Source organism: Chiloscyllium plagiosum, unplaced genomic scaffold (genome assembly GCF_037043375.1).
Source record: "Chiloscyllium plagiosum isolate Xiang-an unplaced genomic scaffold, Cpla_swu_hap1 HiC_scaffold_30, whole genome shotgun sequence".
Classification (NCBI taxonomy): domain Eukaryota; kingdom Metazoa; phylum Chordata; class Chondrichthyes; order Orectolobiformes; family Hemiscylliidae; genus Chiloscyllium; species Chiloscyllium plagiosum.
In genome coordinates, this window is record NW_028270168.1 from 55,104,378 (window position 1) to 55,123,024 (window position 18,647).

An 18,647-nucleotide genomic window follows, 5' to 3' on the forward strand; every position below is an offset into this window, starting at 1 on the left:
ACCTATTTACAGTAATGATGTGAAGGAAACGTTCCTAGTGTGTGTAGGAGAATGAGTTTCTGGAACAGTACATTGAGAAGCTAACTTGGGGTTTGGCTATTTTAAAATCAGTGTTAAGCAATGAAAAAGGGCTAAATTAACTGTGTTTTAAAGGATCCTTTTGGAAGTAGTGACCAAAATATGGGAGAAGTTCGCATTAAGTTCGAAAGTGATCAAAGAAAGTAAGGATGCCAGAAAATGTGGTAAGTTTACGATTGAGAGCAATTTATTACCCAGCAAAAAATGACCAAGAAGCTGAGGAAAGAGGAAGTAAATGCAAATTCATGAGAAATGGTATGGCACAATGGCTTAATGGTAAGCACTGCTGTCTCTCAACATCAAGGATCCAGGTTCGATTCCAGCGACTGTCTGTGTGGTGTTTGCACATTCTCCCCGTGTCTGCGTAGGTTTCCTCCGGGTGCTCCGGTTTCCTCCCACAGTCCAAAGATGTGCATGTCAGGTAGATTGGCCAGCTAAATTGCCCATAGTGTTAGGTGCATTAGTCAGAGGGAAATTGGTCTGGGTGGGTTACTCTTTGGAGGGTCGGTGTGGACTTGTTGTGCCGAAGGGCCTGTTTCCATACTGTAGGGGATCTAATCTAATCTAACCTAATCATTCCAGCCTTAGGCGACTATTTGTGTAGAGTTCACATGTTCCTGCATGGGTGCTCTTGTTTCCTCCCACAGAGCAAAAATATGCTGGCTAGGTGAATTGGTAATGCTAAATTGTCATGTAGTGCAGACTAGGTGGATTAGCCATGGTAAATGCAGAGCTATGGGGACAGGGCATAGAACATAGAACATAGAAGAATACAGCGCAGTACAGGCCCTTTGGCCCTCGATGTTGCGCCGATCCAAGCCCACCTAACCTATACTAACCCACTATCCTCCATATACCTATCCAATGCCCGCTTAAATGCCCATAAAGAGGGAGAGTCCACCACTGCTGCTGGCAGGGCATTCCATGAACTTAGGACTCGCTGAGTGAAGAACCTACCCCTAACTTCAGTCCTATATCTACCCCCCCTTAATTTAAAGCTATGCCCCCTTGTAATACCCGACTCCATACGCGGGAAAAGGTTCACACTGTCAACCCTATCTAACCCCCTAATCATCTTGTACACCTCAATCAAGTCACCCCTAAACCTTCTTTTCTCTAATGAAAACAGCCCCAAGTGTCTCAGTCTATCCTCATACGATCTTCCTTCCATACCAGGCAACATCCTGGTAAACCTCCTCTGCACCCGTTCCAGTGCCTCCACATCCTTCCTATAGTATGGCGACCAAAACTGCACACAATATTCCAGATGCGGCCGCACCAGAGTTTTATACAACTGCATCATGACCTCAGGACTCCGGAACTCAATTCCTCTACCAATAAAAGCCAGTACGCCATATGCCTTCCTCACCGCACTATTTACCTGGGTGGCAACTTTCAGAGATCTGTGTACATGGACACCAAGATCCCTCTGCTCATCCACACTACCAAGTATCCGACCATTAGCCCAGTACCCCATCTTTTTGTTATTCTTCCCAAAGTGAATCACCTCACATTTAGCTACATTGAATTCCATTTGCCACCTTTCTGCCCAGCTCTGCAGCTTCTCTATATCCTGCTGTAACCTGCCACATCCTTCCTCACTGTCAACAACTCCTCCGACTTTCGTATCATCCGCAAACTTGCTCACCCAACCTTCTAACCCCTCTTCCAGGTCATTTATAAAAATGACAAACAGCAATGGTCCCAAAACAGATCCTTGCGGAACACCGCTAGTGACGGCACTCCATGAAGAAACTTTGCCATCAACTACTACCCTCTGTCTTCTTCCATCCAGCCAATTCCTAATCCAAACCTCCAACTCACCCTCAATGCCATATCTCCGTATTTTCTGCAGTAGCCTACCATGGGGAACCTTATCAAACGCCTTACTAAAATCCATATATACCACATCTACCGCTTTCCCCTCATCAACCTCCTTCGTCACCTTTTCAAAGAATTCAATAAGGTTTGTGAGGCACGACCTGCCCTTCACAAAACCATGCTGACTATCCTTGATCACATTATTCCTATCCAGATGTGCATAAATCCTATCCCTTACAATTCTCTCTAAGACTTTGCCCACAACAGAAGTGAGACTCACCGGCCTATAGTTACTAGGGTTATCCCTACTCCCCTTTTTGAACAAGGGAACCACATTTGCTATCCTCCAGTCTTCTGGCACTACTCCTGTAGACAAAGAGGACATAAAAATCAAGGCCAATGGCTCTGCAATCTCCTCCCTTGCTTCCCAGAGAATCCTAGGATAAATGCCATCAGGCCCAGGGGACTTATCTATTTTCACCTTTTCCAGGATTTCCAACACCTCTTCTCTACATACCTCAAAGCCATCCATTCTACTTATTTGTGACTCAGTATTCACATCGACGACAATGCCCTGTTCCTGAGTAAATACTGAGGAAAAGTATTCATTCAGTGTCTCCCCAATCTCTTCCGCCTCCACACGCAACTTCCCACTACTATCCTTGACTGGACCTATTCCTACCCTAGTCATTCTTTTATTCCTAACATACCTATAGAAAGCCTTAGGGTTTTCCCTAATCCTACCGACTAAGGACCTTTCATGTCCCCTCCTTGCTGCTCTTAGCTCTCTCTTCAGGTCCTTCCTGGCTACCCTATAACTCTCAATCGCCCCAATTGAACCTTCACGTCTCATCTTGAGATAGGCCGCCCTCTTCCATTTAACAAGGGATTCCAATTCCTTATTAAACCACGGCTCCCTCGCACGACCCTTTCCTCCCTGCCTGACAGGTACATAATTATCAAGGACACTCAATAGTTGCTCCTTGAACAAGCTCCACATATCATTTACACTCTTGCCTTGGAGTCTACTTTTCCAAGCCACACATCCTAAGTCATGCCTCACCGCATCATAATTTCCCTGACCCCAGCTATAACTCTTGCCCTGTAGTACACACTTATCCCTCTCCATCACGAGAGTAAAAATCACCGAATTATGGTCACTATCCCCAAAGTGCTCACCTACCTCTAATTCTAACACCTGGCCTGGTTCGTTACCCAGAACCAAATCCAGTATGGCCTCACCTCTTGTTGGCCTGTCTACATATTGTGTCAGGAAACTCTCCTGCACACATTGAACAAACACTGACCCATCTAACGAACTTGAGCTATAGCTTTCCCAATCAATATCAGGAAAGTTAAAGTCCCCCATAACCACCACCCTATTACTGTCACTCATCTCCTGAATCACCTTCCCTATCCTTTCTTCTACGTTTCTAGGACTATTGGGAGGCCTGTAAAAGACTCCTAACAGGGTGACCTCACCTTTCCTATTCCGAACCTCAGCCCAAACTACCTCAGATGGCAAGTCCTCATCCATCGTCCTTTCCACCACTGTAATACTACAGGGGGCTGCGTTTGTGTGAGACGCTGTTTGGAGTGTTAGTGCAGACTCAGTGCGCTGAATGGCCTCTTTCTGCATCGTAGAAATTCTATGATATAAGTGAGCTTTTCAATATGTGAAAGGGAAAGGTTAGCCAGGCCATATTTGGGCCTATTACTTGTGTACAGTGAATTTAAAGTGGGAATAGGGAAGTAGTAGAGAAATTAAATATTAGCTTTGCATCTATCTTCATGGAGTAAGATGCAGACAATCTCCCAGAAATGGATCAGTGGTGCTGGAAGAGCAGGCAGCATCCGAGGACAGGCAAAATTGACGTTTCGGGCAAAAGCCCTTCATCAGGAATAAAGGCAGAGAGCCTGAAGCGTGGAGAGATAAGCTAGAGGAGGGTGGGGGTGGGGATAGAGTAGCATAGAGTACAATAGGTCAGTAGGGGAGGAGATGAAGGTGATAGGTCAGGGAGGAGAGGGTGGAGTGGATAGGTGGAAAAGGAGCTGGGCAGGTCGGACAAGTCAAGGGGATCGAGTTGCTGGAGGTTAGAAGCTAGGATGAGGTGGGGGAAGGGGAAATGAGGAAGCTGTTGAAATCCACATTGATGCCCTGGGGTTGAAGTGTTCCGAGGCGGAAGATGAGGTGTTCTTCCTCCAGGCATCTGGTGGTGAGGGAGCGGCGGTGGAGGAGGCCCAGCACCTCCATATCCTCGGCAGAGTGGGAGGGGGAGTTGAAATGTTGAGCCACTAGGCGATTTGGTTGATTGGTGCGGGTATCTCGGAGATGTTCCCTAAAGCGCTCTGCTAGGAGGCGCCCAGTCTCCCCAATGTAGAGGAGACCGCATCGGGAGCAACGGATACAATAAATGATATTGGTGGATGTGCAAATAAAACTTTGGATGTGGTAGGCTCCTTTAGGGCCTTGGATGGAGGTGAGGGAGGAGGTGTGGGCACAGGTTTTACAGTTCCTGTTGTGGCAGGGGAAAGTGCCAGGATGGGAGGGAGAGTCGTAGGGGGGCGTGGACCTGACCAGGTAGTCACGGAGGGAACGGTCTTTGCGGAAGGCGGAGAGGGGTGGGGAGGGAAATATATCCCTGGTGGTGGGGTCTGTTTGGAGGTGGCGGAAATGTCGGCGGATGATTTGGTTAATGCGAAGGTTGGTAGGGTGGAAGGTGAGCACCAGGGGCGTTCTGTCCTTGTTGCGGATGGAGGGGTTGGGTCTGAGGGTGGAGGTGCGGGATGTGGACGAGATGCGTTGGAGGGCATCTTTAACCACGTGGGAAGGGAAATTGCGGTCTCTAAAGAAGGAGGCTATCTGGTGTGTTCTATGGTGGAACTGCTCCTCCTGGGAGCAGATATGGCGGAGGCGGAGGAATTGGGAATACGGGATGGCATTTTTGCAAGAGGTAGGGTGGGAAGAGGTGTAATCCAGGTAGCTGTGGGAGTCGGTGGGTTTGTAGAAAATGTCAGTGTCAAGTCGGTCGTCACTGATGGAGATGGAGAGGTCCAGGAAGGGGAGGGAGGTGTCAGAGATGGTCCAGGTAAATTTAAGGTCAGGGTGGAATTTTTTAATCTCCCAGAAATGCCAGGCAACCAAGAGATTTGTGAAACTGAAAAACTGGAAGAAATTAGTGTTAGTAAAGAGTTATTGAAAAGTTAATTGGTTTGAATTTTCATATATCCGTTTTACTAGAAGAGCTGCATTCCACAGTATTACAGGAAATGGCACAGTGTGTGACTGGCAACGTTCTTTCAATGTCCAATAAATTCTGGAAAGTCCTTCAGACTGGAAATTAACAAACGTAATATTACAATTGAGAAGGGAAAGAGAGTGAATGGAAACCTACAGGCAAATTAGTTTGACTTTGGTGAGAGCGGAAATGTTGGATTGCTTTGTAAACACAATAACAAGGAACATGAGTCAGCAATTCAGCTTGAGTCTACTTCACTGGTCACATTTTGACCTCAACTCCACTTTGCTCACTCACTCTTCATCACCTGTCAACCCATTACTAATTAAGAATCTGTCAAACTCCTCAAATTTATTTAATGTCCCAACATCCACCATGCTCTGGGATAATGAATTCACAGAATAATGACCCTTTCAGAGAAGTAACTACTCCACATTTCTGTCCTAAATCTACCCCATTCTAAAACTATGACTTCTCATTCTAAGTTGCCCCACATAAAGTAGTAGTCATACGACACGGAAACAGACCCTTCAGTTCAACCAGAGCGTGCTGAAAATAATCCCAAACTAAACTAATCCCACTTGACTGCTCCTGGCCCATATCCTTCCAAACCTTTCCTATTCATGTATCTATCCAAATTGTAATAGTAACCACTTCTGCTATTTTCTTAGAAGTACATTCCACATGCGAACCACCCTCTGTATAAAAAAAAAGCTTTCTATGTATTTTTAAATCTCTCGCCTCTCACCCTAACAATGTGCCCCCTAGTCTAGAAATCCCCATCCTAGGGAAAAGACAACTACCATTATCTCTGTCTAATTCCCTCATTATTTTATAAACTACTATCAGATCATATGTCAACCTCCTATGCTCCGGTGTAAAAAGTCCCAGCCTAAACAGCCATTCTTTGTAACTCCCACCCTCCATACCCAATAGCATGATGGTAAATCTTTTTTTAACCTCCTGCTTCCTATAACTGGGGGACCAGAACTGCACACAGTATTCTAGAAGAGGCCTCGCCAATATCCTGTACAATCTCAAAATGATTTCCTAAGTCCTATACTCAAAGGACTGAGCAATGGAGGCAAGTGTATCAAAAGCCTTTTTAACCATGCTGTCTATATGTGACACAAACTTCAAAGAACTATGTACCTGCACCCTTTGGTCCCTCTGTTCTACAACACCTCCCAAGGCCCTACCATTAATTGTCTACCTTGTTGTACCAAAATGCAATATCTCACATTTATCCAGATTGAACTCCGTCTGCCATTTTTCAGCCCTTGGATCCATCAAGAAGCCCTAGCAAAACTGGAATCAAGGGTATCGGGGCAAACGTATCCAGGCGAAAGTGATGACTGTGGATGCTGGAGATTAGAATCGAGAGTGTGGTGCTGGAAAAGCACAGCAGGTCAGGCAGCATCCGAGGAGCAGGAGAATCGATGTTTTGGGCAAAAGCCCTTCAGGAAGACTATTCCTGATGAAGGGCTTTTGCCAGAAAAAACTATTTATAGAAAGCAAGAATTATCAACAGTGCCAGAAGGCCCACTGAAGATGTTACCTGGTAGGGTGACGAAACGTCTGGAAATGAGCCTTCCAGCTCAGCGAGCAAACTTACATCTATTTTAGAGTCATCTGCAAATTTGGCTGAACTCAATGGCATCCCACTCATTAGCATCTTGCAACCAGAAAACAACACTTAGCCTGACTTTCTTTCTGTTGGTTAGTCAATCTTTTATCCAAGCCAGTAAATTACCCCAACCCTATCTTATCCTGTGTATTAACCTTACCAAAGTCCAGATATCCTAAATCGACATGATCCCCATTGTCCATACTGCTTGTTCAATTTTTGAAGATCTCTAGCAAATTAGTCATAAATGATTTACATTCCTTCAGAGTCAGCATGGTTTTATGAAGGATCAAACATGTTTGACTAATTTGCTGGACTTCTTCAAAGGTGTAACATGCAATATGGATAATAGGGATTCTGTTGATATAGTATATGAGACTTTCAGGACAGACAAATTATGTAATACTGTACCTTTAATTCTTGTAAAATAATGGTACAATTAAACAGTCACATGGATTTATAAATGGGAAAGTATGTTTTTCAAACGTGTTGAAGTTTTTTGAGGATGTAACGTGTTAATAGTTAAACTTAAAGCAGTGATGTGGTGTGTTTAGATTTTCAGAAGGCTTTTGATAAGGTCCCACGCAGAAGATTAGTGAACCAAATTAGAACATAAGATGGGAGGTAATATACTTGTTGAAACTTGGTTAACAATAAGCAGAGAATAAAAGAAAATAGATAATTCGAAATGTGTGGAAACTCTGCAATACCTGTGGAGTGCACAGAAGTAACATTTCTATATCTGCGACCCTTGTTTAGAACCTTCAACCATTGCCACATCCCATGAGTGATTTTATTTAAAAAAAAAACACCATTCAATCAGATTCAGGGATCTGATTGTGCTTTAGCTTCATTTTCCTCTCAAATCCGTGATTAATCCGTGATGGGCGACACGGTGGCACAAGTGGTTAGCACTGCTGCCTCACAGCGCCTGAGACCCGGGTTCAAATCCCGCCTCAGGCGACTGACTGTGTGGAGTTTGCACGTTCTCCCCGTGTCTGCGTGGGTTTCCTCCCACAGTCCAAAGATGTGCAGGTCAGGTGAATTGGCCATGCTAAATTGCCCGTAGTGTTAGGTAAGGGGTAAATGTATGGGTGGGTTGTGCTTCGGCGGGTCGGTGTGGACTTGTTGGGCCGAAAGGCCTGTTTCCACACTGTAATGTAATGTAATCTAATCTAATCAATGAAAATTCTGTCAGTACCTTCTTTCTAGAGAGAAATCAAAAACTAATGACCTTCCAGAGGGAAATAATTCCTTCTTATGTTTATCTGAAATAGGAAACGCCTTATCTTGAAACTGTCCTGCCTAGTTTTAGGTGGTGTCAGGAGGGAAGACATCCTCAGAGTATCTACCCAGGCAAGCCCCTTCAATTTTAAATGTTTCAATAAGATCAGGAGGAGAACAATGGCCTAGTGGTATTATTGCTGGACTGTTAATCCAGAGATCCGGGTAACGTTCTGGGGACTTGGGTTTGAATTCTGCCACAGCAGATTCCTGGTGGAATTTGAATTCAGTAAATATCCTGAAATAAGAATAGAACATGGAACAATACAGCACAGAACATGCCCTTCGGCCCTCTATGTTGCGCCAACCTGTGAACTATTCTCAGCTGATCCCCCTACACTATCCCATCATCATCCATGTGCTTATCCAAGGATTTTTAAATCTCCCTACTGTAGCAGAGTTGACTACATTGGCAGGTAGGGCATTCCACACCCTTATCGCACTGAGTAAAGAACCTGCCTCTGACATCTGTCTTAAATCTATCACCCCATAATTTATAGTTATGCTCCCACATACAAGTTGATGTCATCATCCTAGGAAATAGACTTCCACTGTCTATCCCATCTAATTGATGACCATGAATCCATTGTCGAATGTTGGAAAAACCCATCTGGTTCACTAATGTCCTTTAGGGAAGGAAACTGCCATCCTTACCTGGTCTGGCCTGCTTGTGACTCCAGACCCACCGCCGTGTGGTTAACTTGTAGCTGTCCTCTAGATGGGCAATAAATGCTGCCAAGGCAGTGATGCCGTGAATTAATAAAGAAAACAAAATTGTACATTCTGCTGAACCTCCGGAATCAAAGGCTAGCTTAACCTATCATAGTCATACAGCATGGAAATAGACACTTCAGTCCAACCAGTCCATGCCAACCACGTTCTCAAGCTAAACAAGTTCCACCTGCTGGTGCTTGGCTGATATCCCTCCAAACTGTTCCTTTTCATGAACTTATCCAAATGTCTTTTAAACATTGTAACTGTATTTGTGTTTACTACTTTCTTTGGTTCATTCCACACACAAACTACTGTGATTTAAAAAATATGTTGCCTCATATTCTCTTTAAATATTTCTCCTCTCACCAAAGTATGCCCTCTATTGTTAAATTCCCCCAGCCTGGGGAAAAGACCCTTGTCATTCAACTTATCTGTGTGTCTCATGATTTTATAAACCACAATAAGGACACCCCTCAATCTCCTACATTCCAGTTTATAAAGTCTGCCTTTTTGTGTCTGAAACCTTCTGTTTCTGGTAACATCTTGATAAATTATTACTGAACCCTCTCCAGTTTAATAATATCCCATAACAGAGTGACCAGAACTGCTCACAATACTCGAGAAGCGACCTCACCAATGTCTTGTGCAACCTCAACATGATGGCCCATCTCATATACTCAATGAAAGTATGTGTACTAAATCAATCTGTGATGTAAAGTTCTAAGAACCACTTACTTTAACCCTAAGTCTCTCTGTTGTACAACAGTACCATTAATTGTATAAATCCTGTCTTTGTTAGTATATTACCAAGATGCAATACCTCACATTTATCCAAATTAAACTCCATCTATCACTCCTCAACCCATTGACCCAATTGTTCAAGATCTCTTTGCAATCTATGGATGACGCTCTCCCCTGTCCACTATACCACCAATTTGCAAACTTACGAGCCATGTTTCCTATATTCTCCTCCAAATCATTTATATAAATAACAAACAGATGTGGAACCAGTATCGATCCAGAAGGAACACCACTACTCACTGGCTTCCAGTCTGAAAAATAATCCTCCACCACCAACCTCTGTCTCCTACCATAAAGCTAATTTTGTATCCAATTGGCAAGTTCACCCTGAATCTCATGTGATCTAACTTTATTGATTAGTCTCCCATGAGGAACCTTGCCGAAGGCTTCACTAAAGTCCAAGTAAACAATGTCTACCATTCTGCCCTCATCCATCTTTTTGTTTACATCATTAAAAACTCAATCAAGTTTGTGAGAGACGATTTTCCTTGCTGTTTATCCTTGTCTCTCCAATTGCATGTAAATCCTTATTCAGTGGAGCGGAGCATTCTCACGCAGATGTGTGTATACCTCAGAGCATTTGCTGTCACACTGATCTTTGAACTGTTTTCTCACAGAATAGGCAAATATTCTCTTAGCATTTTCAAAGATTGATGACATTCAGGTCCTCATAAGTCAGGCAGTTGTCAAATCTTGAAATCCGCTGTGGGCACCGAGGTGGTTCAGTGGTTAGCACTGCTGCCTCTTTGCACCAGGGTTCTGGATTCAATTTCAGCCTTGGGTGACTGTGTGGAGTTTGCACATTCTCCCCGTATCTGCATGGGTTTCCGGTGCTCCGGTTTCCTCCCAAAGTCCAAAGATGTAAGTGTCAGGTGAGTTGGCCATGCTAAATTGTCCATAGTGTTAGGTGCATTAGTCAGAGGGAAATTGTTCTGGGTGGGTTACTCTTCTAAGTGTCGGTGTGGACTTGTTGGGCTGAATGGCCTGTTTCCACACTGTAGGGAATCTAATCTAAATCCAAGTCCATTCATACCCTGTGTCTGGGTTCACTTCTCTTACACCTGACTGAAAATCTGTCTCAAAGCATCCCATTAGACAGCTTTTTTATTTCAAGAATCAACTTTTAAAACCTTCCTTGAACTGTTTCTAGTGCAAGTATGTCCTTCCTTTGGTAAGGAGACCAGAATAATACACAGCACTCCATGCGAGGTCTCACCGGTACTCTGCATAATTTAGCAAAAATTTCCTAATTCTATATTCCGTTTCTGCAATGAAGGCCAACGTTTGGTTTCCTTAATTACTTATAATAACATCCAAAATATCTTTCTGCAATGTGTAGTCACTTCAGTTACATAGATACTGTTATCGGCACTTTATATCTGCCTCAACTTGCTGACATTTTTGTTGTAAATATGCCTGAAGCACAGTTGGTCCCTTCGTCAGAGGTATTATTATAGGTTGTACAGTAAATAGTTTGGTCCTATTGTTGATCCCTCTGGCGCTTGTATAGTTGTAGCTCGTCAGTATGAAAATGACCCATTTATTATGACTGTTTCCTGTTAATCAATCCTCTATTCTTGCAAATGTATCATCCTGAAATCCTGAACTCTTACCTTGTGCAGCAATTTTTTTGATGTGGCACCTTATCAAAGGTCAACTTTAAATTCAAACACATTTTGAATTCCCCTTTGCTTGTTAAATCCTCAAGAACACTAACAGATTTGTGAAACGTTATTTGCATTTTTACAAATTATCAACACGGTTCTGTTTAAGATTTTCTAAATATAGAAACACAGAAAATAGGAACAAGAGTAGGCGATCAGCCCTTCGAGCCTGCTCTGCTGTTCATTATGATTATGACTGATCACCCAGCTCGAGCTTTTGTTCCTACTTTTCCACCATATCCTTTGATCCTTTTAGCCCCAACTGCTATATCCAACTTCTTCTGGACCCACCCCCCCATTATCAGGAACAGCCTTCATTCATTAACCCTGTCTAGTTGTTAGAATTTCATAGATTTCTGTCAGATTCTCCCCAATCTCATTCTTATGAGGTCCAGCAAATGTCCTGATTCAACATCTCATGTCAATTCTGTCATGCCAGAAATTAGTCTAATCAGCGTTTGCTGCACCCCTCAAATCCTGCATACACTGTCCCAAACATAATCTCGCCAAGATCCTGTATAATTGCAGCAAGACATTCCTTCTCCTGTACTGAAATCCTCTTGCTATGAAAGCCAACATACCAGTTGCCTCCTTGACTGTTTGTACACCTGCATGCTTATTTTCAGAGACTAATGTGCAAGAATATCTAGGTCTTGCACATTTCCCCCTCTCAATTTATAGCCATTCAGATGATTTTCCACCTTCCTGTTTTTATCTACATTATCCCTCATCTGCCATGCATTGACCTACTCGTTTGACTTGCCCAAATCAGACTGAAGCATCTCTCCATCTCTATTAAGCTTAGTCTCCAAATGAGAGGGTTAAACAATAAAGGGAGAACTAGCCATTTGGATACAGGACTGGCTTGAACGTAAGAGACAGAGGGTGGTGGTGGAGGATTGAATCAGACTGGAGGCCTGTGAACAGTGGTGTGCCACAAGAATTGTTGCTGGGTCCAATACTTTTTGTCATTTAATTAAATGATTTGGATGTGAACATAGGAGGTATGGTTAGTAAGTTTGTAGATGACCCTAAAATTGGTGTAGTGGACAGCCAAGAATTTACTTCACAGTACAATGGGATCTTGATCAGATGAACTGAGAAATAGCAGGTGGAGTTTAATTTAGATAAATGTGAAGTGCTGCATTTTTGGAAAGGCGAGTCAGGGTTGGACTTCTACACTTAATGGTAAGGTCATGGGGTGTGTTGCTGAACAAAGACCTTGGAATGTAGGTTCATAATTCCTTGAAAGTGGAGTGGCAGGTAGACAGGGTAGTGAAGGAGGTGTTTGGCATGCTTTCCTTTATTGGTCAAAGCATTGAGAACAGGAGTTGGGAAATCGTGTACAGGACATTGGTTAGGCCATTTCTGGATTACTGCGTTCACTTCTGGTCTCTCTGCTATAGGAAGTGTGTTGTGAAACTTGAAAGGGTTTAGAAAAGATTTACAAGGATGTTGCTAGGGCTAGAGGGTTTGAGCTATAGGGAGAGGCTGAATAGGCTGGGGCTGTTTTCCCTGGAGGGTCGGAGGCTGAGGGGTGACCTTACAGAGGTTTATAAAATCATGTGCGGCATGAATAGGGTGCATAGATAAGACCTTTTTCCTGCGGTGGGGGAGTCCAGAACTAAACGGCATAAGTTTAAAGTGAGAGGGGAAAGATTTAAAAGAGTCAAATGGGGCAACATTTTCATGCAAAGAGTAGTGTGTGTTTGGAATTAGCTGCCAGAGGATGTGGTAGAGGCTGGTACAATTAGTGTTTAAAAGGCATCTGGATGGGTGCTTGGATAGGAAGGGTTTTAAGGGATATGGGACTAGGTTAATTTAGGATAATTGGTCAGCCTGGGCGAATGGACTGAAGGTTCTGTTTCGATGCTGTACAGCTCTGTAACCGCAGGTGCTGGAAATCAAACAAAAACAGAAATTGCTAGAAAATCTCAGCAGGTCTGGCATATCTATGGTGTGAAATCAGTTAACATTTCAGGCCCAGTGACCCTTCTTCAGAACTGATGTTAGCAAGAAGTTGGTTTTATGCCGACGATAGGGTTGGGTGAGGGTTAAGGAGTAAACTAAAGAGAGAGAGAATAGTTGGACAGACAAAGGTGTGGATAATGGTCAGTGTAGAAGATGCTAATGGGGACGATGAGTGGCTAACAATGGGTAGTAAGTAATGGCAGACCAAGTGATAACACATTGGACCAGCTAATCTAATTTTTTACATTTTTACATTTTACATTTTACGTTACATTACAGTGTGGAAACAGGCCCTTCGGCCCAACAAGTCCACACCGCCCCGCCGAAGCGCAACCCACCCATACCCCTACATTAACCCCTTACCTAACACTACAGGCAATTTAGCATGGCCAATTCACCTGACCTGCACATCTTTGGACTGTGGGAGGAAACCGGAGCACCCGGAGGAAACCCACGCAGACACAGGGAGAACTTAGTGTGGAAGTTTCCTGATTCTTTCTCCTTCCCTTGGATGCTGTGTCACACTTGTGCTTTTCCAATATGCTGGTACTGTGCAGAATTTAGGGAGTTTTAGAAGATTAAAACTAATGCACCACTGTCTTTGCAGTCGCTTTCTTTCAGACCTTAAAATGCAGACAGTCAGGTCCAAAGTTGTCAGATTTTACTCTCGTTAGTATTCTTTAATGGCTTGTGATTTCTTTAAATAGTTTTTCTTTTCCTCCTAGCTCACTGTCCCAAATGCTTTTGATTGAACTTGCAATGCTTTTTGTGTTTTATATTGTGAAGACACATACAAAATACTATCACAAAGTCTCTATTATTTTGTTTCTATTTCCTTTTCATTCCTTGGGCTTTCCCACTAAGGGACATCTGCTCACTATTGCTCCACATTTCCCTTTTTATGTACTGGGAGGAACTTTTTCGATATTTCTTCATTTTCATTGTACTCCAGAGTGTACCTGTTGATTATTTTTTAGCCGTCCTACTGATTCATCAGATGAGGTAATCAGCAGGAGGTTTCCTTGCCTGTGTTCAACCTGAAGCTGTGAGACTTCATGGAGTCCAGACTCATTGTTGAGGACTCCCAGAGGAACTCCCTCCTGACTGCGTACCACTGCGCTGCACCCTTACCTCAAGTTCACCTGGACCATCTCAGAAACTTTCCTCCCCTTCCTGACCTCTTCATTGCCATTTCCGGCGACAGACTCAACACGGGCATCTACTTCAAACCAACCGCCTCCCACAGCTATCTGGACTACAACTCCTCCTTGCTCCCAATTTCTTTGCCCCTGCCACATCTGCTCCCAGGAGGACCAGTTCCACTCCAGGACATTCCTTCAAGTATCACAATTTCCCCTTCCACGTGGACGACAATGTCATACAACACATTATCCTCTGCCATTTCCGCCACCTACAAACAGACCCCACCATCAGAGATATATTTCCCTCCACACCCCTATCTGTGTTCCGCAGAAAACCCTTGTTCTGTCCAAGCCCCCCACCAACCCACATTCCACTCCCGGTACCTTCCCTTGCCAAGCACATGCGAGTCTTGGGCCGCCTCCACTGCCAAGTCCTAGTCACCCAACACCCAAAGGAAGAATGCCTCATCTTGCGAGCATCCAATCACAGGATCAATATCGATTTCATCAGTTTCCTCATTTACCACCCCCAGCTAACTCGGATCCAACCCTCCAGCTCGTCACCGCCCTTTTGAACTATCCTACCTGTCCATCTTCCTTCCCATCTATCCATTCCACCCTGCTCTACGATCTAGCATCATCAGCCCCCATCTTCATCTACATATCGCATTCTCAACTACCTTCCTCACAGCCCCCCCCTTCCTCCCATTTATCTCTTAGCCCCCTGGGGTCCCCCCACATTCTGATGAAGAGCTTATGCTCGAAACGTCGATTCTCTTGCTGCTCAGATGCTGCTCCTTTTCCAGGACCTCACTTTTTGACTCTGATCTCCAACATCTGCAGTCCTCATTTTCACCCACCTCTGCTGGATCTGTCCTGCCAGTGAGACAGGACGTATCCGGGGATGTGATGGTTGTGCCTAGGATGTAGTCATACTCCTGGAACCATATGTTACAGATAAGGTCAGGCTGTTGCTTGATTAGCATGTGAGACAGCTCTCCCAATTTTGCCACTGGTCCCCAGATGTTAGTGAGGAGGACTTTGCAAGGTCAACAGGGCTGTTTCTGTTGTTGTCTTTTCCAGTGCCTAGCTTGATGCCAGGTGATCCATCCGGTTTAGCAATTGAGAGTCAATCGCATTGCTTTTGTCTGGAGTCGCACAGACCAGATGATGGCAAATTTCCTTCCCTGAAGGACATTAGTGAACCAGATGGGTTTTTCCAACAATTGAACATGATTTTGTGGTTATCATTCAACCTTTAATTTCAGATATTTATTAAATTTGAATTCCACATCTGCCATAGCAGGATTCAGACACTGGTCCCCAGAACATTATCTGGGTCTTTACATAAATAGTCTAACAATAATACCACTAGACCATTGTCTTCACTGGCTGTGGAAGCATATGGTATACTTGCCTTTATTAGTTGAGTCATCGGGTTTAAGAACAGGGTAATTATGCTGAAACTGTATAAAACATAGCCACAGCTCGAGTACTATGTGCAGTTTTGGAATCCACATTATTGGAGGAATGTAATTACATTGTAGAGGGTGCAGAGGACAATTACTAGGATGTTGCCTGGGCAGGAGAGTTTTACTTATGAGGAGTTTGGGGACAGAATTTGGGGTTGTTTCCCTTACAACAGAGTAGTCTGAGGGGAGAAATGAATAAGATGTATGAAATTTGAGGGTGTTGGTAGGATCGATAGGAAGAAACCTTTCCCTTGATAGAGGGACCAATAACCTGGGGCAGAAGTTTGAGGGAATGAGGAGAATCTTCACCCAGAGGGTAATGGCAATCTGGAACTCACTGTCTGTAAGGATCATAGAGACAGAAACTGTCATCACATTCAAGAATCATCTAGATGTGCATTTGTGATCCAAGACACAGAAGATATTGGCCAAATGCTATAAAATGGGATTAGAACAGTTAGGTTTCTTTTGTCCATGCTGTTTGATCGGTTGAAGGGCCTTTATCTTTGCTGTAGATCTTTAATGGCTATAAACCCCTTTTTTTTGTAGTCCTATTCTCATTTTTACTGTGAACTAACATTATCAGAACTAATGTGCAGCTCCTTCCTGTCCCAGCACTTGTGCCAATGTCCCATTAAGTTGTATACCTCCAGCCTTGGACCTGGTGTTACCGCTGCTGCTCAATACTGGTCAGTAGCTTTATGTGGGATGGGACCTAATTGGCACTTGATCTAGCAGTCAATCTTGCTGGTTGGGTGGGCAGGAGGGGACTTGCTCTTAAACAGGTCAGCCCTACACTTTGTTGTAAAAATGGAAAGTCCATTCCTTGTCTCCATTTCTTGTCCTTCATAAATTTATGATAAGAGCAATCTGCATGAATTATTCTGACTTTTTTAACTATTAGTCTTTATTTTCTTAGCTCCTGCATCGCTTTCCTAGGAGTATTTTTGATTACACAGAGTAAGAAGAAGAAGATGTTTGAACCGTATGTCGTGATGGATGTGATTCCAGGTTAGTGACAAATAGTGAAGAGAGAGTGTGTCAATGAGATAGAGGAAATGCCATCTACTATCAAAACCCTTCGTAATTTTTCAAATCTATATTCTCTGCTTTAAGTAGAATAATTGCAATTTGTCCATATCTCCACAATGATTAGTCTTTCATCTGATACCATTCTAGTTACTTCCTCTCTACGCTTTTTCCAGTGCTTTTGGCATTCATCCCAAAATGTGGTGTGCAGCTTTGGTTACAGTCCACCAGTTGATGATTCATATAAATTCCATATAAAAGATTCATACAAAGTATCCTTGCATCTGTACTCTCTCTGTTCACAAAACTAAAGGGCCTGAATAATTTTTAAAATCAGTTTTATCAACTTAAAAAACTTGTGGACGTGCATCTCTGGATCTTTGTTCCTACACCCCCTTATAAAATTGCAAAGTTGACTAATATTGCCTGGTATCAGTTTTTATTCCAAAGTGCTTTTCAGCAATGTATCGTTCAGCATGTGTCTGCCCATTTCACCGGTTGAAGTTGCTATCTGTTGCTATCCTAACTGTGGTTTATCACAAATGAGTTCTGTGTTTACTGCAGACTTCGTAATGATGACCTGGGATCCAAGTTATTGAAATATATCAGAAGAGCAGCGTCCTAATACTGTCTTTTTTTGAGTTTAGATGGGGAGGGACATCATAACCTCTATTTGCACTGTTGGAATTCGATGTAGCCCATTGCTTTTAGGACATTCAGTGCATTCAATGAACCCCACCATACCCTTTCCCCATAACCCTATATTTACCTATATTTACCATGACTAATCCACCTAGTCTACACGTCCTCCTCTATAGGCACCTTTATCATAGCTAGTTCGCCTAACCTGCACATCGTTGAACTGTAGGAGCCACCTGGAACACCTAGCATGTCCACAAGCTCCCCTCCAGTCTGAGAAATAAGCTTGTCACTATTTGCATTCTATCCCTTAACTGATTTCCATTTCATGACGCTCGTCTTTGTAAGTATTGCTATAGTCTCGCAATATTAATACTTTGTTCTTTACAGCTTTCTGATTTCTACCTCCATCTCCTTTCCATTTGGTAGTATAATGTTTCCACATTGCCATCTGCTCATGAAAATAGATTCTCTATTTTAGTCATTGAGTTCATTATCCCTTTCTAATGGTGTAATTATATCTTTGATTAACATTGACATCTTCCATTCCCGGCATCATTTCTCTGATTTACACTGAATACATTGCAGCTGTAAATAATACATCCCTCCAGTTGATGTTTGAGTCAAGTTTCCAATACTGCTGACATATCATATTTCCATGTAGCAACTGCACTTATTTATCATGCCAATCTTGGTCTCTCTAACATTTCTTGCTCTGTTTGATCACTCCTATTAGTCAGAGTTTTCCAGCCTCTCTGGATGATATGAGCACGGGCACCAGTTTTTTTTTCTGCCTGTTAATTTTGAATGTCTGTCTTTCTGTACTCCCCTTTTCACTGAGTTTTTGTGCATTTTATTTCAACCGTCTCATTTTATTCTGTTTCTCCTTTCTTTGTGAATTTAATTTCATTTTCCCACAATTGGCCTATCTGTAAGGGCATTGATTCCAGCTCAGATATGTGCAAACTATCCACCACCTATCCTGGAGGTGGACTGGGGCCTTCAGTCTGCACTGATTATTAAGTTGGATATTAAATTCCTTTCTTTTCCTGATCCACTGCTCACTGGGGTAGGATCTGAATACTGCTAACTTTGAGTTCTTCCTTTTTAATTTACTTCTGAACTTCCTATTGCTCGAATGATTGAAAGTTTGACTGTAGGATCTT

At 43.2% G+C, this 18,647-nt stretch overlaps 1 protein-coding gene across 3 annotated transcripts in view; it reads left to right on the forward strand.

The window, feature by feature from the left end:
* nipal3 (NIPA like domain containing 3) overlaps window positions 1-18,647 on the forward strand; it is a 67,495-nt gene that overhangs the window by 39,362 nt on the left and 9,486 nt on the right. Inside the window, exons 10-11 of one of the 3 annotated variants that reach the window (XR_015752186.1) lie at window positions 154-242; window positions 16,733-16,824. Coding sequence is in view for 2 of the 3 variants with exons in the window: in XM_087976964.1 (XP_087833090.1) it covers window positions 154-242; window positions 6,416-6,441 (115 nt within the window). In the remaining variant the exon portion in view is untranslated. Of the gene's footprint in view, window positions 1-153; window positions 243-6,415; window positions 7,252-16,732; window positions 16,825-18,647 lie in introns of those variants that run through there. The other 2 variants (XM_087976964.1, XM_043717986.2) reach the window with 2 other exon arrangements.